Source organism: Doryrhamphus excisus, chromosome 9 (assembly GCF_030265055.1).
Source record: "Doryrhamphus excisus isolate RoL2022-K1 chromosome 9, RoL_Dexc_1.0, whole genome shotgun sequence".
Taxonomy (NCBI): Eukaryota; Metazoa; Chordata; class Actinopteri; order Syngnathiformes; family Syngnathidae; genus Doryrhamphus; species Doryrhamphus excisus.
The window spans coordinates 18,469,483-18,495,932 of NC_080474.1; the positions used below are offsets into that span (position 1 = coordinate 18,469,483).

General features: G+C 40.8%; 1 protein-coding gene across 2 annotated transcripts in view; it reads right to left on the minus strand.

The window, feature by feature from the left end:
• Positions 1–229: 229 nt before the first annotated feature.
• kcnj3a (potassium inwardly rectifying channel subfamily J member 3a) overlaps positions 230–26,450 on the minus strand; it is a 37,806-nt gene continuing 11,585 nt past the window's right edge. For both annotated transcript variants that reach the window (XM_058082488.1, XM_058082486.1), the window contains one exon: positions 230–3,528. In XM_058082488.1, coding sequence (XP_057938471.1) covers positions 2,936–3,528 — 593 coding nt within the window. In that variant the 3' untranslated portion in view covers positions 230–2,935. The remainder of the gene's footprint in view (positions 3,529–26,450) is intronic.

Below are 26,450 nucleotides of genomic sequence, written 5' to 3' on the forward strand. Positions count from 1 at the left end.
TCTCTGGTGGTTCTGTTATTAAATACTTTGACCCCATAAGTCAAATCCAATTGGCATTTCTCACACAGGAAACTTCAAAACACCCACTGTAACTTTAGGGTGTTTTGACAAATCACCATGTTTGGTACACCCCTAATGGTGTTTACCAAACATAGTGACTGATGAGGAGCAAAATGTATTTGCAGGGGCACGGGTGTAATACGCTGTATACAATAGCAGCATGATTTATTAATGATTTTGGAAAAATCATGATGAGTGAAAGCGCAGAATTTGAATTGCAATGTGGTGATGGACCAGTGTAAACCCATTCACAGAATATTGATACTGTCCAATGGAAGGAAAGTTTCCATAATGTCGCCCACTGAAAAGATACTATAATACTATCATAAAATGGTTGCTGAACTGTGACCGTCATCCAATCCATCAAAGAACACCAAACAAGGGTAAATAGAAAAACAGCAGAACAGGTTGTTGAATGCACACTCTGTTGTGCTACTCATTCCACACCTGCATGTTACGAATAGGGCGTAGTAAATAAGACTTTCAAATGGTACACAAAGCATAGTGAAGTACCATAGTGAAGTGAAGCTGTCAAAAGTCAATGCCATGATAACAAAATGTAGCCAGAGTGTAACGTGTGGAACTGCAGTGGAACCTCGGTTTTGGTAGGCTGCGGTTTTTGTATGATTTGGTTTTCAACAAAAAATATGTCTTGGTTATTGAATAGTGCGCTGAACAAACTAATTGGGTGCCCAAATAAAGCTACCACACGCTACTATCTGAAGAATGGATAGTGGTTCTTTTAGACCATAGACAGATTCTGGATGCCATGACAACAAAATGTAGCGAGAGTGTAACGTGTGGAACTACAGTGGAACCTCGGTTTCGGTAGGCTGCGGTTTTTGTATGATTTGGTTTTCAACAAAAAATACGTCTTGGTTATTGAATAGTGCGCTGAACAAACTAATCGGTAGAATCGGGTGCCCAAATAAAGCTACCACACGCTACTATCTGAAGAATGGATAGTGGTTCTTTTAGACCATAGACAGATTCTGGATGCCATGATAACAAAATGTAGCTAGAGTGTAACGTGTGGAACTACAGTGGAACCTCGGTTTTGGTAGGCTGCGTTTTTTGTATGATTTGGTTTTCAACAAAAAATACGTCTTGGTTATTGAATAGCTACTATCTGAAGAATGGATAGTGGTTCTTTTAGACCATAGACAGATTCTGGTGAGGGAATCCTTTCATCATCTCTATTATTATGTATGTGTGGGTGGTTTATTTGTTCATAGAACACACACACACACAGAACAATGCACAATGCTGTTCCTAGTTAACACAGGTTGCAGAGGGAGCGGTTTGAGCGAGACACATTATAGATAGTCATCTGTGCCAGTGTGTGTATAATGATGATTGTACCTGCAGCTGAAGTTTACAGTAAAGTTTAATTGAGCAAGTACGCAGCCTCTTCTGTTCTTATATATTAATGTATCAATACATGTGATTTTTTATTGGAAAAATATATTTTATCGCACCTTATGGAAGGGATTAATGGCGAAAAACAAGTTTCCACTGTAATTGCTTTTAAACAGCAAAACACGGATGACCGCTGCGGGACCAGAGAAACACCGATGATTGACAGATTAATAAAACGGGACAGAGAGAATGGCTGTGTGTTACCATGGTAACCGGCGCTCAGAATGACTGTGAGTGGCCAACTGTCAACTGTAGTCTATTTTGTGTATTTTGCATGTACTTGATCAGAACAGGATATAGTATATACCATGTAGGCAAAGAGTGCTAAACACTGTTGTTAGATCTTTATTCCTGAACGGTATCATACAATATTTGAATGCATTAAGAGAGAACCAAAAAGTGGTGGGATTGATTCAGTAAACAATGAAGATGGGGCTGTTATGGAAGCTGTGGCTTTAGAAAGATTATGCACTTCATATTATTGCTTTCGTTGCGGAGAGGAGAATGCATGCCCACCTTCTAACTTCTAACCAGGCAGTGTCTTTACGATCATCTACTATAGCTTATCTAGATTTCTTTTTGTACAGTACTGCCCTTACTGCCCCAGATTTCTAATAAAATGCCCAAGAATGCTAACTAATATGATAGAATCTTATACAATTACTGCATTGTGCTTATCAAGTACCGGGACTGACCCTTTTAACTGAAATTTGACTTTAATAAACAAGTGTAAAATGCGTAGCTTGTGTGTCTGTTTCAGCCGGGGACAAAAAGGTGCGGCGTAAAATGCATCATTTAACAAAATATTCAATGTTTGCTCAATGAAACAAAGTCATTAAATTGGCACATGGTAAAGTAGTATGTCGTCGAAAGAGCAAAAAACAAACGTGAAAAATGGAAACAAGGTAATATAGTTAAGGCTAAACATCTTTGTCTATTACCTTTTGTATAGTCAATAAGAGGAGCATGCAATCAACGTAACATTGCCACAACTTTACATTAAACAACAAAAGCAAGAAACTCAAAACAAATGTGTGTGCCGTTCGTCGCCACAAATTAGAATCATGTCATGTTTGAAATCGTATGGCTTTGTGCAATTTTTCACTCACTCAAACGTTAGATTCGTGACTGAAACTCACTTTTTTTTTTTTAATATAAACATTGGTAAATGTCATGCCGGGAATTATTGAGATTGGGTTCTACATGCGCTGTTTTCTTCTTACATGCCCGATTGTGCTAATTGTACATTGTCCCCAAAAGAGTCCTTCATCATTGCATGTACACTTACATCCAAGACCATGTGCTCAATTGCGTCACCCTACTTGATATAAGGTATTTCTGCACATATAGCCAGTCTACATTTCTGTTCTGATACAGCAAGAAGAATATTGGAATATTGTCCATTCATAAATTCAGAATTAAGGTAAGGACTTAAAATGAGAAGCGGGGGGTTGCTTTATGTGAAGCGATCTGAATTCATCTTTCTAAGTTTGGGCGGTAGGTGTCCGTCCATCCTGCCCCCTCCCCCGGCCAGTCGCTGCAGCTTGGGAGGTAAGTCTGCCACCGACTTACTCATGGGCTCTGTGCTTATTTTGGAGGCCTTACCGCCCTGCTTATCATCGGAAACACCAGGAACTGAACTGATTCGCTGCAGCTTCATGGGCAGGTCTCCAAAACTGTAAGTCATCTCTGAGGTGGTGGAGCTCATCCTTAGAAGCTTTTTGGGCAGGCCGTCCCGTCCTGTGATTTTCTGGAGCTTGGTGGGCAGCTTGGTGGTGCTGTCATTGTCCTCCAGGGTCTCCAAGCAGTCCAGGGAGCTGTTCTTGTCCCCGCTGTTGCACAACGATGGCGCCATGAGGGGCGAGGAGAGGAGCAGAGCCTCTTCCTGTTCCTTCACGCTGTAGGGAGGGGTAGGCACTTCAAAGGTGGCGTGGAACTGGGAGTAGTCCACCTTGAAGAAGCCTTCCTCCAAGGAGATAACCGGGAAGAAGCGATGTCCCCACAGAACCTCGTCCTCAGTGTAAGACGTCCTTGCTTGGCAGGTCATCCCTGTGGAGCGGCAAAAAAAACACAAGCTGAAATGTCACATTACCTCAATAAATTAACTAGGACTTCAACAATTACAGCAAATTATCCGCCATTGTGTTGCCACAGCAGAGCCTAATGTTTAGAGATGATTAAACGCTGTGGTACTTTAATCACAGGCTTGGCACTCCTCCATTAGAATCAACTCTTTAGTTTTGTAGCGCCATTGTCTTTTTCACAGAGCAAAACAAGTCAATAGATGACATCAGCTGACAAAATAGAAGCCTATCATAAATTTCCACTTTTTACGAGTTATTGCAAAGTCACCCATAAAAGGGACATTCATTTTCTACCACTTGTCCTCAAGAGGGTCGCGGGGATGCTGGAGCCTATCCCAGCTGTCTTCGGGCAAGAGGCGGGGTACACCCTGGACTGGTCTAAATGAGACATTCATTCATTTTCTACCACTTTTTCCTCACGAGGGTCGCGGGGGTGCTGGAGCCTATCCCAGTTGTCTTCGGGCAAGAGGCGGGGTACACCCTGAACTGGTCTAAATGGCACATATCATCCTGAAAATTCCATTCATTCATTTTCTACCGCTTTTCCTCACAAGGGTCGCGGGGGTGCTGGAGCCTATCCCAGTTGTCTTTGGGCAAGAGGCGGGGTACACCCTGGACTGGTCTAAATGGGACATTCATTCATTCATTTTCTACCGCTTTTCCTCACAAGGGTCGAGGGGGTGCTGGAGCCTATCCCAGCTGTCTTTGGGCAAGAGGCGGGGTACACCCTGGACTGGTCTAAATGGGACATATCACCCTGAAAATGTGTGTAATAATGTGTAAATAATACACCGTTTTGGTTATGGTACGGTCAAAATGTGCCCAAACAACTCTGCCAGTGATTCAAAAACACAGACTTAGTTCAACATAACTAATATTACAGGTCATTATTTATGGAAAATGAAAATAAAGATCTTTTACGGGCTGCGCGGTGGACGAGTGGTTAGCGGGCAGGCCACACAGCTAGGACACCTGGGTTCGATTCCACCCTTCCAAAATTCCAAAAACATGCTAAGTTAATTAGCGACTCCAAATTGTCCATAGGTGTGAATGTGAGTGTGAATGGTTGTTTGTCTATATGTGCCCTGTGATTGGCTGGCCACCAGTCCAGGGTTTACCCCGCCTCTCGCCTGAAGACAGCTGGGGTAGACTCCAGCACCCCTGCAACCCTCGTGAGAATAAGCTGTAGAAAATGAATGAATGAATGAAAACCATTTACAATAGCGGTCCATTAATAAGTGACTTCCGTACACTTCTAATCTGACCAGTACATATACATGAATAATTTGTGAAAAATAAGAAAAATGGCTTTTAGAGGAAATCCCAGGGCCTGTGAGCAACTTGTATTTAGCACATGAAAGAAGATAAAGGAGAACACAAGAGAATTGGCCGCAGGTGGAAACCCTTCAGGAGGACCATATCTCCTTTGATGGGAGTGACAGTGGTGCTTAATGGGACAAAAAGGGAATCTTATAGGTCAATCTGCAACGCTGTTACACAGGGGATGTGTTAATCTAACTGTTTGTGCATTTTGGGTTGTACAAGTACTACGCAGAACCCTAGATAGTAACATTACTGCCAGCTTCTTGTCCGCCGACCACTAAGGGAGGTGATTCAGGGTCGTCATGGCAACGACTGAGATGCTTTTTCTCCATTGTGAAATGTAACCACATGCAGGGTCATTTCTCAGCTTATATTGAACCAAAAATATTTTTTTGGCAAAGTTAGATCGAGTGGTTAGCGTGCAGACCTCACAGCTAGGAGACCAGGGTTCAATTCCACCCTCGGCTTATCTCTGTGTGGAGTTTGCATGTTCTGCCCGTGCATGCGTGGGTTTTCTCCGGGTACTCCGGTTTCCTCCCACATTCCAAAAACATGCTAGGTTAATTGGAGACTACAAATTGTCCAAATTGTATGAATGTGAGTGTGAATGGTTGTTTGTCTATATGTGCCCTGTGATTGGCTGACCACCAGACAGAACAAAAAGCAAAGAAACAAGACTACACATTTTTGAATCACATGACTTCAAGCCGGGCTGTACGGCGGTCGAGTGTTTAGCGCGTAGACCTCACAGCTAGGAGACCAGGGTTCAATTCCACCCTCGGCCATCTCTGTGTGGTGTTTGCATGTTCTCCCCGTGCATGCGTGGACCCCATGCACCTTTTCAGGTGATTGTTCACAGGTATGAGTGTGAATGGTTGTTTGTCTTTTTGTGTCCTGTGATTGGCTGGCCACCAGTCCAGGGTGTACATCGCCTCTCGCCTGAAAACAGCTGGGATAGGCTCCAGCACCCTCCGCGACCCTTGTGCGGAAAAGTGGTAGAAAATGAATGAATGAATGAATTGGGAATAAAAAAAAATTCCACTATATCGACCATATGCATCAACGTTCTCGAGTAGGTGCCATAATAACCCCTCCCATTACATCATACCACTTTGCTTGCAGTGTATCTTAAACCTATTTATTTTATTAGTTTGAGTGTGCTTTCAAATAATCTTTAATTGAGTTTGCGTCTAAAACAAACGACAAAATAGGTTTTCTTCTTTAGCATTAAGCCGTGGGACGCTAGTGTCAAAGTTTTCTTGAAATCCATTAGGAAATTGGTGACTACAGTGGCTTATTATCATATACTTTAATTACCATCTTAATGCCTGCGATAACAGCCGTCGTCCAAAGTGAGACAACGGTGCAGAGATGTCATGATTGAAAGGATGGAGGCATCTGTGCCTCGTTCCCAAGGTCATGAATGAATTCAGCGACAGCAGCTCTGTACACAAGCACAGATGTGTACGAGGCAGAACATTCAGAGCATTTGAGCTATTCACAGTATTACAACATCTGAGTCCCAAGGCCTTTAGGCATATGGAAGTGTGCTGCAGTGGATCTAATGGGAAAAACCAATAAGAAATAAAGGGCTGGCGCGATTGGGAGTTAAGAATGATTGGAAACTGGGAGGCACTCTGAGCCTGTAAAACTGCGTAGTATCTGTTCATCACTACAAGTCGGCTTTGTTGAATATTCCAATCAATGCTGCGTCGTTATGGACTACCAAAGCACACCCACAAGATCAAAAATGCAGTTAGCTTTGGGAAAAATGAGTCCAAACAACTTAAACTAATGTGTACCCAAGGCAAAGGTTTGCTACAATAATGAGTCAAGAGAATAATGAGGCGAGTACACTCAACAAAAATATCAACACTTTTGTTTTTGCTCCCATCTTTCATGAGCTGAACTCAAACAGCAAAAGATTTTTCTACATACACAAAAGTTTCCTCAAAGTATTCATCACAAATCTGTCTAAATCTGTGTTTTCTTTGCTGAGGTAATTCATCTAAGATGCTGATTAGATAGCATAATTATTGGACGTCACCACACATCTTCGATGCTACATTTCCAGTTCGATTTTTTACACAAATGCAAATTGTGGTTCCAGAAGAATAACGCATCTATTTTATGAATTGATGGTTTTAATGGTGCCTGTGATTGGCTGGCGACCAGTCCAGGGTGTACCCTGCCTCTATCCCGAAGTCAGCTGGGATAGGCTCCAGCATACCTGCGACCCTAGTGAGGATATGGATGGATGGTTTGATTTTCTGCACGTAAAACTATAATATTGTCCATAAAATGTGTCTTGTGGTAATATTCTTGGGTGTCTGGAACAGATTAATTGATTAATATACAGTATTTTCTATGGAAAAATCTGCTTTGGTTAGAGTCCGTTTTGGTTTGAGTCAAATTTAGGACTTTAACCAAGTCATCACTGTATTATGACATGGAATGAAAAACTAAAACAAAAGATTAGACAAATATCTGACTCACCCCAGGCTCTGGTAACCTACGTTTTGCATGTTCCCCTCATAAAAAACCCAAAAATCTCAAAGTGGGCAATGCTACAACACTTTATCAGAGCTAATTTATTTTTTTTTTAATTGCTGTGTGTTCAAAGATTGACACCTAGACCACGGCATCATTCAAGGTGTCACCTACAGTATGTTTAAATCTGAAGCTGAAGAGCAGCTGCTCTCATACACAACAATGACAACAAGGAATTTGTGCACATTATGCACAACAACGTCAGCCACATAAGCAGTTTAAAAAGCCCAAATCGGTGCAGTAAAACACTGCTCTGTGTTACTGTCTCTCAATCCCAAAAATAGGAATTCACACAAAAGACAAAGCCCACATCTGTGTGTATTTCATATTATTGGCAACACCTTATGTAACTCCAAGACACGCTTGCCTGAGACTGTGTTTCTATGGAAACCAACTATAGGAATCTGTGTACTCTAGAGTCATAAGCCTTCTCACTGCTTGTTCCAAAGTAGCAGTGACATTCCACAACAAAAAGTCAGGGCTGTCTTTTGAAAATTGATTTCTCTGCAAAAGCGAGATTGAAGCATTTGTAAGGCTTCAAGAGACACATTTTTTTTTTCTCACTTTGACCATCAGCAAAATTCTTTGCGACACAAAAAGCTGAAATGACAAAAGGTTGCTTGGAGATTGTTGATATTCACGCTTACTGCGTATCACACAGATTCAGGCAGAAATACACTGTCGGATTTCTTGGGCCTGCAACAGTACGCTATAATCACAGTGCAGTACAATCTAATAAAAATATTATATATATATAGGGGACTCATAAACATTACAGTGCAGCTAAAATTACTAAAACAATACGTATTAAATAATGGCATAGCAAGTTCTGGAGCATGGAAAACATACAAGAGAGCCACACCAGGCCACAAGAGAACTACAACTTTGCAGAAGGACCCCTATCTGCTCTTTTAGACAGCAGGAGCACTGCCTGATCCCGACAAATTGACATTTTGTATGCTTATTTTGATACAACAAGCCGTTTTCTGTTCCAAAGCAACGTCTATAAAAGCATGCTTGGACGGGTTTACTGTGGAAGAAGCTCATCAAACACCTTCGGGATGACTTGGAACAAAGATGGTGAGCCAGGAAGCCCTCATAAGTGGACATCAATTCCCACAGACTCGTGTGAAAAAATAGATTACAAACCTTTTTTGTGTGTATTTTTGTTTCATGTAGGTGTAATGTCCATATGTCCCAATACCTTTTGTCCATATTTGTCCATATCATGTGCACGATGGGCAGCTGCTAGCTGGTTCAAGGTGCTGGGAGTATCCATTAGAGCAGGGGTAATAATATTATATCATATTTATTTTATGTAAAATTGCAACTTTTTCAGAGTTTTTGTCCTTTTCTACTAAAGGGAACCTTAGTTGGCTCCAAAGGCTGGGTTTTTTTCCGCCTTGTGAGAAGTCATAGGCTTGATCCAGCAGGTGATTTTCTTATATGGGCATGCCCCGGTACAAGTTGTTAGCTGTACAAACTAACTGGAACAGCGGAGTTTGCATGCCCCGGAGTGGGTCATGGGTGGAATAAATTGAAACAGAAGTTTTGGAAATCCCAGGAAATACAACTGGAATAGATCTAGGAAGGATTCCGTGGGGGTTATTGTGTGTCGCTGCTCTATAGGAGTCCACAACTCGATACAAAGGCCCAAAAATGAGCATAATAGGTCCCTTTTAATATTTTGCCTTCAGTCTCTTAAAATTAAAGCAATTTTTTTTTATTTTTGCTGTTGTTTTTTCCTTCATCTTGTAAATTTTCTTCTCTTAATTATGACCGTATTCTTGTAAGACTTTTTAAGCAACCTAATTTTCTAAAAATTGGAACTTTATTGGCTATTTTGATTGTTACATCTTTAAAAAGTTTTTTTTTAATATTTTGACTTTATTCTACTAAAGTGAGGTTGTTTTCCTAACAGTATTTCAGTGTTACACTTGTAAAATTACACCTTTTTCTTGTTAGGTTACAGCTTTTTCCTATTAATATTTCGACTTTGCTCTTTTAAAGCTGATTCCCCAATGTTTGCTGTTGTTGTTTTTTTTTTTTCTTTGTTAAATTATATTTCTAGACCGTAACACGGGTCAATAAAAAAACAGCACGGCTGCAACTTTGTACACCCTTGTGTGTCTAGTGCCTGTTAAAAAAACAAGCAAGTCAAAGCTTTTCTTCTTGTCACTCACACACGAGTGACCTGGATAAATGCAGCCAAACTAGAAAAATTATATCTTAAAGGTTGGCAAAGTTATCTTACAGCAGCGAAAAAATATGATAGATTTTTTTGTTGCAATTAAACAGTTGCTTCATGAAAATGAAGCAACTTTTTTGAAAAATACCAAACCAAAAATAGGTTTTTTTTTCATATGCTCATCTTATATTTATAGTCATCTTACATCTCCACATCTCTCACACTATTGGAGGAAATTGGCAGAAATGATTTTACTGTGAACTGCTACATTTAGCTTGTGAAAGCCTTTAAAATGTGATGATTTGCAGCCTTTCCCACTATGACAACAAATTAAATACATTTGAGTCTAAATAGATGGTGGGTGGTAAAAAGCAATTTGAATATATCAACTGGGGCTCAAAGACGACTACGGTGCTTTTATTTATTTATTTATTTCCCTTTTACTAGTTTCTGACATTTCATAGACGTAAGAGTGATAATTACCCTACTCATATTCAGGCAATAAAAGTGAATCCGCGCACAGGCATCTTCATTGCTCAACTCATAAACACAAGGAAATTACAATCCCGGGGAAAAGGTGTTTGAGGAAACACTGTGGGGAGGAATACATCATCGGATTCTCCGACCGAACCATTCTTCATTCAGCCCGTGAGGTGAGAATTGTGTAACCGTGGATCCATTACACTTCTTCTTTCAGTAAATGGTAATGTGTTCGCCTCTGTGACTACTACGTATAAGACAATACCATTACATTTCAATCCTCAACGGGGTGGCCCATCTCAAACAAGAGCCGCATAATGAGAGATCCTACTCGCTTATTTCACCGTTAGGCTCTGTCTCACAAATCCGCTGTGTTCACCCACCAAGATGTCAGACACTAAAATGAGCAGAAAATATATATACCTGCCACTGTGGATTGTACTGAAGTTTACAGTGATGGGTGGTCTGGGCCAGCAAAGACTTCTCTGCTGGCCTTAACAGTAACAGTTTCCATGAAATTATACTAATTAATAACACATTTTTAACAGTTTATTATCTTCATTTAGTAGTGTGGCTGCACTGCTTTCAGTCAATCCAGTCGGTCTAATCTGCCCAGAGCCTTCAGAATCAGAAATGCTGGCCCATGTCACTTAATGGGTAATGGAGCTGTCACTTTAATCAGTCAAATTTCGGATTTGCCTCACAGATTTACAGTAACGTTAAAGTTACGAGGTGCACTCGAACGCCTCTTCACATGCACTGCAGTGATTTGATTCTGTTCTGACAAAAATAAAGGAGACTGACACGGTGTTGTCCATCATTCTGTATGAGTTCATTCAGTCATTCCACTTTTTCCTCACGAGGGTCGCGGGGTGTGCTGGAGCCTATCCCAGCTGTCTTCAGGCAGGAGGCGGGGTACACCCTGGACTGGTGGCCAGCCAATCACAGGGCACATATAGACAAACAACCATTCACACTCACATTCATACCTATGGACAATTTGGAGTCGCCAATTAACCTAGCATGTTTTTGGAATGTGGGAGGAAACCCGAGAAAACCCACACATGCACGGGGAGAACATGCAAACTCCACACAGAGATGGCCGAGGGTGGAATTGAACCCTGGTCTCCTAGCTGTGAGGTCTGCGTGCTAAACACTCGACCGCCGTGCCGCCTCTGTATGAGTTATATGAAGAAATAAGTGAGTTTGAAAATCCGACGATTGGATATAATGTGCGGGGAAATTGGACAAAGTTTTGAGGTTGCGAATAATCCACGAAGATTTGCTCAATTTCCAGGAACTGGAATGGTCTCACTTCTAACACCCACTCCGAGGAGGAGTATCCCCAACTAGGATTTTAGCTTGCATCTGCCAGACACATACCGACTCAGGATGAAATACAATCCAAAAATACACATCCAATACATGACGTTCTTGTGCATACTGTAACAATGTTCACATTTGCACTTTTTGAGGCAGATATTGTCACGGTCCGGCTTGTGAGTTTTACGGTTTGACCCCAGGATGCAGAGATGAGGACCCAAGTGCAGGTAAAAGTATATTTATTAATGCTATGCAGCAGGATGACGCACTAGCAAGTCCAACTCAACCAAAAAGACAATGAACCGACAAACAAAGGAACGCGCACCTGAACTAAATAGGAATCACAAATTGAAAACAGGTGTGGGAGAAAACGGAAAGGAACGGAAAACAGAACAGAGCAACAGAGGAAGTGAATACAAAATAAGGGCATGAACGAGGAACTGAGGAAAACGAGAGGCAAAAAAGGAACTAAAGGAGCTGTCACAAAGGGGTGAAGCCCGATCGTGACAGATATTTAGACGGTATTTGCAGATGACAGATGCAGATTTGTAGTGAGTAGAGTAGTGTAGTGAGAGTAAGGAACAGGTGGAGGAGATGCTAGAGGAGCGGAGGTTTGCCGTGGAGCAAGATTTTGTATATGTGTGCGAATGAGAAGGACCCAAGTGGAAGAGTGAGGTTACAGAGAGAAGAGATACAGAAGGTGGATAATTTTAAGTACTTGGGGTCAACAATTCAGAACAATGGAGATTGTGGAAAGGAGGTGAAGAAGGCAGGATGGAACGGGTGGAGACGTGATGTCTGAAGAAGAGTTTCAGCTAAAATGAAAGCAAAGGTAAACAAAACTGTGGTGAGACCAGCCATGTTGTTTGGTCTGGAGACAGTGCCACTGAGGAAAAGTCAGGAAGCAGAACTGGAGGTAGCAGAGATGAGGATGCTGAGATTCTCATTGGGAGTGACCAGGATGGATAGGATCAGGAAGGAGTACATCAGATGGACATTACATGTTAGAGGCCAGACTGAGATGGTTCAGGAGAGATAGTGAATATATTGGTAGAAGGATGTTGCCAGGTAGGAGACGTAGAAGAAGACCAAAGAGGAAGCTTATGGATGTAGTGAAGGAGGACATGAGGGTAGTTGGTGTGAGAGAGAAAGGGTTGGATGGAGGAGATTGATTTGGTGTGGCGACCCCTGAAGGGAAAAGCTGAAAGAAAAAGAAAAAGAAGATTTGCTCACGCAACCGATTGGGCTTATTTTACACAATAGTGCGTGGTTTGTCATTGTCTTTGTGTGGTGGGCCTGGCAGCCTTACAAGAGAAAAATAGAGCATTTTTTTTGGAACCACTCCTAACACCAGTGGTCAGTGTAGCAGCTTCACTTAATGACGATGCTCAGTGCACCACATGAAAAAACAAAAGGATGCTGCTCTCCATTGTTCATTGGTTACAGTCGCATTAAATGAGGTTTCGGCATGTCGATCCATTTTGTAACCCGTTGAATCTGAAATGAAAAGCCTCCTTTAAACTGTATCTGCCAATAAAATAATGATTTGTATTTTTTTCTACCATAATTTTGATGTCATTTAAAAAAAAAAAAGTCTTTCTCCAGTAATGGAGATGTTCAGGCTTTACGGTCATTTAAAGGATTGAGGAGTCTCATGGCCCTTTTCTGCCGTGCTACTCTGCATTTTATGCTAATAACATTGCAAAAAGTGTGAAAAGCCTTCAGAGGTCTGTCAAAGATGAGGTTCACTCTGCAGTTTACTGCTCTCATTTGGATTATGCATGTGACAGCGCTAACAGCATTAAAATAATCCTGTGCTGAGTTCACATTTTGAAAAAAAAAAAGTCACTTTTTAAAGAGCTCATTTTTCCCAAGCATGAGAAAATCATGTATTTTCTCCTTTTATGGCTGGAGGCAATTATTGACTCACTACATGTATGTCTAGTCATGGCAAGGTGCTATGTTCGCTGAGACACACAAGCACCAGGTGCAATAAAAATAACATTTTCATCATCATAAAAATAACAAGCTACTGTTAGGACCGTAAAACCATGCCAAACTCTGAATTCCCAACACCACTTCCTGTCAAACACTGGAACATATTCATAGCATATTTATGTCTTATGTGGCACTTTTTGTTATTAAGTCGACCATATTGGGTAGTACAAAAGTAACTATAGTTGTTGTTTATTTCATGTCTAGAAGGCTCTAATAATGTTAAAAACTGAATTTAGAAGGTCATAAACAGGTTTTCAATACTTGAACTATGGAACTATTTCAATACTTGAACTATGGAACTATTTCATTCATAAATAAGGAATTCTACTTGTTAGAAATTCACTTATCACGGTCGGGTCTGGAACCAATTTCCGCAATTTTTCAAAAAACATCCCCTCCATTACCGGCCATTTTAGATAATTTTGACTGATCTTTCAAGGCACACAAAATACTGTCTTCAATGGCTATATAAACATATACAAAAAACTACCTTTTCCATTATTTTGTAATTAGCAGTAGAACGTAGGTAAGTTTCAGGGAAATATCAGTTCCCAACAAAAAGTTGAAAGCTGATTTTTTGTGAACAGATACATTCCAAGCATAACTTTTACTTTGAGACAAATTATTTGCTTTTGTGACAGCTCAAATAATTGTACCACAACATGACACAAAAAGGCTACACACACATCCAATAACACCTTCTGCCATTGTTCACTACTACAGGGGTCCGTGACACCCGATGTCCAAAAGTGTTGTGGTAGCGAAGTGAATTGACTCACCAAAACACCCTAACCCCAAGCGTTTGGCTAAGAAATGCTGGGTTCAAGTCCAACAAAAATAACGGCCACTTTGGAAGGTTAGTACTGAGAATGCTGAACCAAGCTGTCGTGTTCAAATGAGCTCAACAGTTAATTGTGTGTCAGCAAACTGAGACTACGACAGCTCCACCTTTTGTTGTGATTGGGAAAAGAAGGCATCTCTTTGTGGAGAGGTCTTTGTTTGTTTCAAATTGAGACACTGACTATCAGTGTGAAGGTCAGACCTGCAGAATCCAGGTGTCTGTTCTGGATTTCTTTTGACTTTTGTTTCACCTGATTGATTCAATTATGGAGAGAACAAAAAGCAAAGAAACAAGACTACACATTTTTGAATCACATGACTTCAAGCCGGGCTGCACGGCGGTCGAGTGGTTAGCGTGTAGACCGGTTTCCTCCCACATTCCAAAAAACATGCTAGGTTAATTAGCGACTCCAAATTGTCCATAGGTATGAATGTGAGTGTGAATGGTTGTTTGTCTATATGTGCCCGGTGATTGGCTGGCGACCAGTCCAGGGTGTACCCCGCCTCTCGCCCAAAGACAGCTGGGATAGGTTCCAGCACCCCCGCGACCCTCATGAGGAAAAAGCGGTAGAAAATGAATGAATGATTGACTTCAAGCCGGGCTGCACGGCGGTCGAGTGGTTAGCATGTAGACCTCACAGCTAGGAGACGAGGGTTCAATTCCACCCTCGGCCATCTTTGTATGGAGTTTGCATGTTCTCCCCGTGCATGCGTGCGTTTTCTCCGGGTACTCCGGTTTCCTCCCACATTCCAAAAACATGCTAGGTTAATTAGCGACTCCAAATTGTCCATAGGTATGAATGTGAGTGTGAATGGTTGTTTGTCTATATGTGCCCTGTGATTGGCTGGCCATCAGTCCTCTCGCCCAAAGACAGCTGGGATAGGCTCCAGCACCCCCCGCGACCCTCATGAGGAAAAAGCGGTAGAAAATGAACGAATGAATGTTTCAGGCTCACTTGCAATAAATGCACATTTTGTTCTTAATAGTGCACAGCTTTGGTTGTCTAATAGAGTGAGGCAGCCGCAGAGTCAGCACAGTGACGGCGAAGATAAAATGGGTTGTTTGGTAGTGGGGGGGTTCTGGAATAGAAAAGCACTGTGGACTTAAACAGCCTTGATAGTAGTTGGAAAAAAAAAAAAAACATAAGTGTTTTTTACCGACTTGTTTCCCTGTCCTGATGTATCTCACCCGAGGTTGTGGATTGTGGAGAATGATATTCATTTGGCTAAGTCATATTCTCAGCGACAAATCAACAACACGGACCTGAGAGCACTCTGGAGACAATCTAGTGTCAGTCGTGGCGACATTACGCTCATTCATCAAAAGCAATACTGAAATTGGTTTGTTTGTGAAAATGGTTTCTTAAAAGGATCCAGGCTTCTGAGAGTTCTTTATTCTATTTAGGGAAGAGCTCACAAAGTACTTTCTTCATCCCTATCCCCTTGTCTCTTTCTATCTGCTTCTCTCTTCCACACAGTCTCACACACACACACACACACACACACACACACACGTAATCACACACAAGCACACTCACTCACAAGTGCAGTGCTGTCAACAGAGTCCCCTGACAAGCTTTCAGGGATGGAAAAGGATTAAGTGTTGTGCATAAAGAGAAATTCCAAAAAAAAAAAAAGGAATAAGGATCATCTGTCATCCAAACTGGGCATGCCACTGATGGAATCACATCTTCCGACACAACTTAGTTCATTGACCAAAGCACAAGGATCGCATGTCCCGAAATGCTTTTGACCACACTATCTGATGGAGTGACATGTAACCATTGACCATTGTGACACTACTGGTCACAGAAGAGTACCCACAATCTAACACTCCAAGATGGTTCCATTGAATTTAAAAAAACAGAATTGCACTAGGAATCAACTGTACCGAAGGTCGGTCAAACTGACTATAAACTTTTGACACAGAACTCAGAGCGGAGTTCTAGATTTGAACCTACAGACTAACCCCTGGATTGTCCAAATAACACAAGTACATTTTACCAAAGGTCTTTTCAACGATCAATGCTACTGATGGACCCAAACTTAATCAAACCTGAACTTGGTAATGGTAATGGTAATGGTAATGGTAATGGTAATGGTTTCATTTCATTTGAACATGCATCAGATTACAATTGAGTGCATCCCATAATCAGTTCACAGTTCCACATGACCGAAAAGAGTAGGAAGAAGCAAAGCTTATTAAATCCTACCCCTCCATCTGGTACTTTTACAATCAGTAACTGTTACATTTGTTCTCTACCTGCTTTCCTAATATAGTTTAAGTTTTTATTTTTTTAGTTTTTATTTTTTTTGTCCCGTACCGAAGTACAAGGTGATATGAGCATCCAATGCCATAATGGGTACCATAGTAAGTGTCAATATAGTGATATGTATAGCACATCATGACTGGTTCAAGACTCTTCATCCTTGTATTTAGCAAACATCAACTGCTTGTATTGTTTCTTGAATTGGCTCATCGTTGTGCATTGTTTGAGGGTCTTACTCAATCCATTCCATAGTTTGATTCCACATACTGAAATGCTATGGCTTTTTAACGTAGTCCTAGCATAGAAGTGTTTCAAATGTACTTCTTCCCTGAGATCATATTTCTCCTCTCTTGTAGAGAAGTATTGGATGACATTTTTAGCTAATTGGTTATTTTTAGCCTTATGCATTATTTTATCTGTTTGAAGATGAACTATATCAGCAAGTTGAAGTATTTGTGATTTTAGAAATAAGGAGTTAGTATGTTCTCTGTAGGTGGCATTATGAATTATCCTTACTGGCCTTTTTTGCAGTACATTTAGCGAGTGAAGATTGCTTTTATAGTTATTAGCCCATATTTCCACACAATAAGTAAGATATGGTAGAACCAGAGAGCAATAAAGAGTGTGGAGTGATTTCTGATTGAGAACAAATTTTGCTTTGTTCAATATTGAAATATTTCTGGCCACCTTATGTTGTATATTTGTAATATGAGGTTTCCAGCTAATATTTTCATCTATTGTGAACCGCAGAAATGTATTTTCCTTAATTTAATTTAATTAAACTTAATTAACGTAATCTCACTTCTAACACTATTTGTCCCACAACTCTTAACAAGCGGTATAGGGATGGCGGTCAATCCGATATTTACCGATACTACTTTCTAAGACATACGATCCTGGTGGTATTCCTGCTAGGCGGCACGACTAAAGTATGACCCACCAGAGTGCAAAGCCGCTCTTCTTACTTAAGTTACTAATCCACACCTCTGTGGCGGCAAATAAAATAAACCACAGTTCTTACGGATATCAATATCACTGAAGGAGGAGGAGGAATCACGTAGCTAACTAACTAATGAAAAGGGCTGAAAACAGAAGAATAAGTGGAACTGCGTTACAATGGAGATTAACCAGCTATGAATAGGAAATTAGTGAATAGATTGGTAAGAGGCTGCACGGCGGATGAGTGGTTAGCGTACAGACCTCACAGCCTAGGAGACCGGGGTTCAATTCCACCCTCGGCGATCTCTGTGTGGAGTTTGCATGTTCTCCCCGTGCATGCGTGGGTTTTCTCCGGGTACTCTGGTTTCCTTCCACATTCCAAAAAACATGCTAGGTTAATTAGCGACTCCAATGGGTTCCCATGACAAAAAATGTAAAAATGCCAATTAAAGTGGTGACTTGGCGTACGACCTCCTGTATACAATGTTCATGTACAAGAAGACCAGTTTTGAAGTAGTATTAATCAGTAAAAGTCTTACTGGCTGTGTTGAACAACCCTGACTGTCAAATTTAGGGTTGAAACCAGGGTTCAATTCCACCCTCGGCCATCTTTGTGGGGAGTTTGTATGTTCTCCCTATGGGTTTTCTCCGGGTGCTCCGGTTTCCTCCCACATTCCAAAAACATGCTAGGTTAATTGCCGACTCCAAATTGTCCATAGGTATGAATGTGAGTGTGAATGGTTGTTTGAATGGCGACTAGTCCAGGGTGTACAGCTGGGATAAGTTCCAGCGACACTCGTGAGGATAAGCTGTCGAAAATGAATTCTGAAAATTATGAAAATGAATATGGGCGACACGGCGGTCTAGTGGTTAGCGCACAGACCTCACAGCTAGGAGACCAGGGTTCAATTCCCACCCTCGGCCATCTCTGTGTGGAGTTTGCATGTTCTCCCCGTGCATGCGTGGGTTTTCTCCGGGTACTCCGGTTTCCTCCCACATTCCAAAAACATGCTAGGTTAATTAGCGACTCCAAATTGAAAATGAATGAATGAATGAATGAAAATGAATATTTGGAAGGTGTGAGGAAGCCGTAGCGCTCGTAGAAAAGCCATGCAAGTTAATGAAGGTTTCATGACTCTAGAACGTATTAGTATTACACGGTAAATCATCTGAGTATGGAAACAAATTGTGTAAGACTCCACTGTATTTCATGCTCCATTGTGTAAAACACAAAGGATGCCATTTGTCTCCTAATAGGAGCCACTGAGTAGGCTTTTTAAAATAAAGTGAAGAAGTGTGGAGGAATGCTGAGCCATCGCCGAGACAATGTTGTTATAATGGTGAGATGATTACATCATATTTAAAAGTCAGGTCTGATATACTGTAAAGCCTTTATTGCTCAGTACACCAGTCAGACCAGCTGTTTCTATGGTGACCATGCAGTAAAAGGCAGCATATCCGGAAACATTCCACTGCTTATTTCCTTTAGTTTGACTTTTTTTTTCCAAAATGGAAGAAAGTCCCTTGTGCCGTTAAAATTGTGTCCAAGTGTGCGATCTGTTTGCAAAAGTGGCTTACAGTTGTTGGCAGCACGTAGCTTTTAGTGCTCGTGCACACTGACGGCTTAGCTGTAAGAAGAAGGAGAAGGAGGGGGAGGATGGGAGGATGGGAGGAAGAAAAAGGCAGGGGAAGTGCACTGCTGTGTGGGGGAGGGGAGCGCCTGGATGCTGAGGCTTGAGTGGGGATGCTGTCGGAAAAGAACGGAAGGGAATGTGAGCGGGGGCTGCCAGCCATCTCCACGCAAGGTGGGGAGTCGGGCAGGGCGACGAGGAGCATATGGCTGTAGGCTATTAACACAGGAAGGAGAGTGGAAGTAGAGGCGGTGCTTAACACTACCATGGAGGTAACCAGTTAATGTATAAAACTACATGGATCGATTCCAAACCACCATTGGTCACCCCCCCCCTCCCCAAAAAAAACACCCATGGAGTGATTTTCACTACCTCAACTGATATCTCCAATATGAACAAATGTATTGGACACCCGAATAATATAATCTGAAAGTTTACATGTATTGTGCGGTGTACCCCAGGGGTCAATACCGGGACCAAAACTCTTAGCCCTATATATAAAATAAACAAAACAAAAACAAATGTTTGGATGTTATAATAGACAGTAAAATGAGTTGGAAATCCCACATTACAAATAAAACATTATAAAGTAGGAAGAAATATTATCAATATCGAAAAAAGCTAAATTTGTTCTGGAACAGAAATGACTCCATTCTGTCTATTGTTCTCTGGTTTTACCGTATCTAACTTGATACAAGAAATAATAATAATAATAGAAAAATTAAATTATTAAAAATTTAAAATTAAAAATTTAAAATTTAAAATTTAAAATTTAAAATTTTAAATTTTAAATTTTAAATTTTAAATTTTAAATTTTAAATTTTAAATTTTAAATTTAAAATTTAAAATTTTAAATTTTAAATTTTAAATTTTAAATTTTAAATTGAATTTTTTAATTTTGAAATTTAAAAATTAAATTTTAAATTTTAATTTTTTTATTATTATTATTTCTTGATTCAAGTTATAAATTTAAAATTGACTTTTGTTTAAAATTTTAAATTTTAAATTTTAAATTTTAAATTTTAAATTTTAAATTTTAAATTTTAAATTTTAAATTTTAAATTTTAAATTTTAAAACAAATAAAAAAACATTTAATGTATAATGCTGGTTATAGAGGTCATAGAAAACTTTTTATCCTAAACACACAGTTATTAAAATTTGCTGATCTTGTAAATGTTCAAAGAGCTAAAATCATACCTAAAACAAACAATAAAGTGTTACCCAAAAACATAATACAATTCTCAACAAGAGAGGAGAAATAGGACCTTTGGGGGAAAAAAAACATTTTTACATTTATGTGTGCGGACAATGCTAAAAACCTTTTTTTGCAGACCCAGTGAAGCAAATTTTTCTTTGTGAACACGTTTGTGTTATTTTATGAGCACGGCCATTGTGTTGGACAACGTTTGTGGCCAATCCTGAGCTGAGCAGCCTTGAAAAGTGTGAAAAGGCAGATTTTTTTTTACTGCCTTTTTTTGCACTCCAAAAAGCCAATCTAAAAACAGCAGTGGTGCACTGCTGGCGTAAGGGAGGTGTAATCGGTACACTGTCAATGGATAATGGTGTGGAGACCGTAGTGGCAAAGTCAGTAGGTAACGAACCCTCAGATATGGACTCTGTGGTTCACACCTCTGACCGCCCTGTCGCAGAAATGCTAGGCCTATAACAGGTGGGTGAGTGGGAGGAAAAAGCACCACCGACTCTCCCCCAGGCTGAATGTGAGGTTGGCTCATCTCCTGATGGAGTGAGAGGATAGAAGAGAGAAAAGGGAATTTCAGCTGAGAAGGGAGCTGTAGCTTAAAAAAAACTCAGAGTTGAGTCAGAGGCACTTACGTTACGTCGACTAGAGCTAGAGAGCATCCGACATGGATGCAAGCAAAGCGTCAACATTTGATGCGAGTAAGCATGTTTCATTGGTCCCTGTTTTCCGTGAAACACAAGTTGAGGCATACTTTGTAGCGTTTGAGCGGATTGCAACTGCTTGGAACTGGATTTGAATTCCGCAGCTTTATTTTGTCAGGGTTTTTCCAAAATATATGAATAAATCATGCTGGTTTGTGGTTCAATATGACCCATCCATCCATCAATTTTGGATGCCGCTTATTCTCATTAGGGTCGCGGATATGCTGGAGCCTATGCCAGCTGTCTTGTCGTGAGGATAAGTGGTAGAAAATGAATGAATGAATGAATGAATATTGAAGCATTGGCCTATATATAGTATTCTATGCTGGTCATTAATGTAAGTAATGTTTGGTGAGACACACAAGCACCAGGCTTTGTTGCCGTAACAACAGGTTTTGTGGCTGGTTTCATGTATGTCACAACACAATGTCTCTCACAATAATAATAATAATAATAATAATAATAATAATAATAATAATAATAATAATAATAATAATAATAATAATAATAATAATAATAATAATAATAATAATAATAACACGGGCGACTATTGCAGCTGTAATCCACTCCAAGGTAAAACCCTGACGTAATTTCTTACATATTTATTGAAACACACACAAGCATGAGTCCTAATTATGGCTTAAATTATTTATTTTTACTTATTTTATTTTTATTTATTTTCTAATTTATTGGGTAAAGGCGGCTACAGGGATGTTATTATATGTCCATGTGCTCTAATAATGTTAAGAAGCCAGCAAATAGCCAGTAAAATAAGGTATTTTATTTTATTTTATTGTATTTTATTTTATTTTATTTTATTTTATTTCATTTTTTTATTTTATTTTATTATTTTATTTCATTTATTTTATTGATTTTTTGTTTTTTTTTGTTTAAAAAAAAAAGGTATTCTATTTATCAATAAAAAAAATCTCACTTTGCCGAAATTCACTTATCGGTTCTGGAACCAATTAAGCAAGATAAACGAGGGATTACTGCACAAGTATCGGCATGAAGAGGAGTTTGATGTTTTAAGCCTTGAGCGGTATCAAAGAAAAGAATCAATTGTTTTTTCAAGCCGGAACTGTACAAAGCAAAGCGAGTCCATCCAACTGCAAGCTTGCCTGAGCGACAAGAATAGAAAAGGAAAATCCCTGAGGAGTCTCTTGCCTTAAGAACAACATATTCATGTAGCTTTGTGTTTAGGCTGCACCATTGATTCACCTGCACTTCGGGGACGGTGGTGGCAGCTCCACCAATCAATGTGGCCTGTGGCCAACACTGCAAGTGCACAAGCTCGGAAACGAGCTTAAGCTGCCAATATTATCACAGTCACACAACATGTAGCACTTTGCCCCCGAGTGCCCGTCGTCGTCTATAACGGCAACCTCAGTGCCACCTCGTGTTTGTTTTGTTGATGCCTCGTCTATGTCTCGCTAGCCTGAAGAGAAAGACATCGGTGTTGAATGGATCTCTGGTGGTTTCATCGCACCGGTTCATCCCGGGTCTGCCCTCGGAGCTCCTCTATCGGTGATTTATTGCTACCCGGTAGGGGGGGTTGACAAATCCCTAAAGACACAATTAACGTGTCGCCCCCTTGGGAAGCCAGTGCAGTTCATCTAAAAGGGATAATGAATCCAGGATGTCTGGTGTGGCGCTGCTATGACCATTATGGGAAAGTCACTGCGGCGCATCGGCAATACACACAAACTACGTAATTGTGTTAACATCACGTTCAATTCTCTCTTGAATAAAACCTGATATATTATCCTGAGGGCGGCACGGCGGACTAGTGGTTAGCGCGCAGACCTCACAGCTAGGAAACCAGGGTTCAATTCCACCCTCGGCCCTCTACCGCTTTTTCCTCACGAGGGTCGCGGATGTGCTGGAGCCTATCCCAGCTGTCTTCAGGCGAGAGGCGGGGTACACCCTGGACTGGTGGCCAGCCAATCACAGGGCACATATAGACAAACAACCATTCACACTCACATTCATACCTATGGACAATTTGGAGTCGCTAATTAACCTAGCATGTTTTTGGAATGTGGGAGGAAACCGGAGTACCCGGAGAAAACCCACGCATGCACGGGGAGAACATGCAAACTCCACACAGAGATGGCCAAGGGTGGGGAAAGACAAAATAAGAAGCCAAAAAGTTACCACTTCCACACAAAATAGGAGGAGAACTCATTCATTCATTCATTTTCTACCGCTTATCCTTACGAGGGTGGTGCTGGAGCCTATCCCAGCTGTCTTCAGGCGAGAGGCGGGGTACACCCTGGACTGGTGGCCAGCCAATCACAGGGCACATATAGACAAACAACCATTCACACTCACATTCATACCTATGGACAATTTGGAGTCGCTAATTAACCTAGCATGTTTTTGGAAGTACCCGGAGAAAACCCACGCATGCACGGAGAGAACATGCAAACTCCACACAGAGATAGCCGAGGATGGAATTGAACCCTGGTCTCCTAGCTGTGAGGTCTGTGCGCTAACCACTCAACCGCCGTGCCGGTTTTGGGCTGTTTATGCCACTTTGTGTCACTGAAAAGAATAATCATTACCGTGGCAAACACTGAAGGGGAAAAAGTCTGCAGGTCCTCAGCTCCTTCTGCTGATGTTCAAACCAGGCTAACGATGACAGTGGATGAACATCTTGTCCTTTTCCAAGGAAAATGCCTGTTCTGCTTTGATCTGTTGCTGAAAACAAAAACTTTTTCTACTTTTTCTTGACATTAATATATATGGGTCAAAATTGACCCGAACACCATAGATATTTCTATAGTGATTAATACTAAAATGAGAAAATAAATAAAACTAATTGATTTAAGAGATATGTTCTATATCCCTCAGTAATAGCCAGGTAACAAAAGAACCTTCAATTTATGAATATGATTCTTTTGATGTTCATTTGACCATTTTTGGAAATTGAAATCGAGGGGTATAGTGACAAAAAAAAGGCCTACATGGCAACACCAAAATTATTAAAACCAACATTTTCATTGAATGAGGAAGCCTAAGAAGATAACCAAGACATGAGAAGACATTTTTCACGCCACTGTACATGATGGTAACTTATTGTTTGTAGTGTATTTTATAGCTGATTTAATGCACGGGTCAAAACCGACCCGTTAACATAAGAGATGATACCAGAATGGTAACACAAGAGGAACATCATAGAAGAAATGTTCATGAATTCAAAGGTATTCCAAATCATTTCATGGTTGAAGGTATCATGTAGTATTCCACAGTTTTTAAGGACCTACACTATTAAACATGAAGGATTCCGTATTTGACAGGACCACTCTGCAGTATTTGAGAATGTGAACGACTACCAGATACACTCTTCAAAGATCCTCTATGTGACAGTCATCTCATTTAATAACAATGGCGACGTACTCTAAGTTCGTGCACGTGGATACCCATTTTGAAGTTCACCATCTCCAGCCTCTGCTCTCCCGAGTCGTCACCCCGAGCACGTCTGATTCGACAACGCACTCCTGATCTGCAGTTATTACTTCCCCTCTAAACCCACTTTAACCCCTCGAGATGAGATGTGACACAGAGCGCTCTCTGTGAGGTGACCCGCAATAAATTATAGGTCACGTTGTCCAGACAGTCACAGTCGGCTCATATCCAAAGTCCAATTGTGGCAAGTTCAGAACATCAGGAATAGGATAGCAGCTCTTAGTCCTAATTGAAACTATTAAGCCATGTGCACAATGGAAACCTCTCCATTTTCATTTCAATTAAGTGTGCTGATAATAAAAGCGTGGATCAGGCCATGACATTGGCTGCTCTGCTAATCAACTGCAATAAATGTTTCTAATGAATTATACTGGCTGATTTCTATTCCGGACCCAAAAAAAAATACAAATCTTCATTGCAGTAATTAGTCTTCATTCCATGTTTAACTCAGCATTTGCACAACAACAACAACTAAAAGAAGCAAAGGTAGGATGCCATCATTAGGACACATTATTTCTCTCCAACACGAGACAGGTCATTCTTTTTCATTTCGCTCATCTTAATGGAAGAAGCCATTATTTGGGACACACTGAAAATAAAGTCCAACTACTTGGTTAAAGTCAGGATAAAGTTGCAATATTAAAGGGGATCTAAACCGTTAAACGATGCCAAAGTGTCAGATAATGAGGTTTGGGCATTCGGAAGTGAGCCCTGAAAGAAGTTTTTTCCGGAAGTCCTCGGGAGAGTGTTTGGTTCGGTTTGGGAGAGTGACCAATTTGATTGAAAGTGTGACCAATTTGATTTGAAAAAGGACTCCTCACTCTTTGACACTTGCGCTGGCGGGAGGTACGGATGCGTGGGTGCGCCGGACTGCGCTGCTAAAAAAAGAAAAAATTGTCCTGGTCTACAGAAAGTGTGACCAATTTGATTTGAAAAAGGACTCCTCACTCTTTGACACTTGCGCTGGCGGGAGGTACGGATGCGTGGGTGCGCCGGACTGCGCTGCTAAAAAAAAAATCGTCCTGGTCTACAGAAAGTGTGACCAATTTGATTTGAAAAAGGACTCCTCACTTTTTGACACTTGCGCTGGCCGGAGGTACGGATGCGTGGGTGCGCCGGACTGCGCTGCTAAAAAAAGAAAAAATTGTCCTGGTCTACAGAAAGTGTGACCAATTTGATTTGAAAAAGGACTCCTCACTCTTTGACACTTGCGCTGGCGGGAGGTACGGATGTGTGGGTGCGCCGGACTGCGCTGCGAAAAAAAAAATTGTCCTGGTCTACCGAAAGTGTGACCAATTTGATTTGAAAAAGGACTCCTCACTCTTTGACACTTGCGCTGGCGGGAGGTACGGATGCGTGGGTGCGCCGGACTGCGCTGCTAAAAAAAAAATTGTCCTGGTCTACAGAAAGTGTGACCAATTTGATTTGAAAAAGGACTCCTCACTCTTTGACACTTACGCTGGCGGGAGGTACGGATGCGTGGGTGCGCCGGACTGCGCTGCTAAAAAAAAAAATTGTCCTGGTCTACAGAAAGTGTGACCAATTTGATTTGAAAAAGGACTCCTCAGTCTTTGACACTTAGGCTGGCGGGAGGTACCGATGCGTGGGTGCGCCGGACTGCGCTGCTAAAAAAAATTGTCCTGGTCTACAAAATTAGAGCCCTGTGACTTAATTTGCCTAATTTTGCAACTTTTTCTTGCATTTTCCATTTTTTCTTTCAGAATTGCTCAATTATTATTATTATTACTGCATTCATAGTTGACCATATACCCCGCGCATGCATTTCTGTTAATGTATTCAAGCAATGGACCCATTCACGATGTATAATTACAAGTATGTATAGCATCATTATTTAAAACTGCTGTGTCTTATGAATAAACATGACCAGTTGATCCACTCTATATTGCTTGCCACCCCCACTCACTTTCAAATAAGCACATATTCTATTTTTTCTCTTTGTAGCTCTGATTC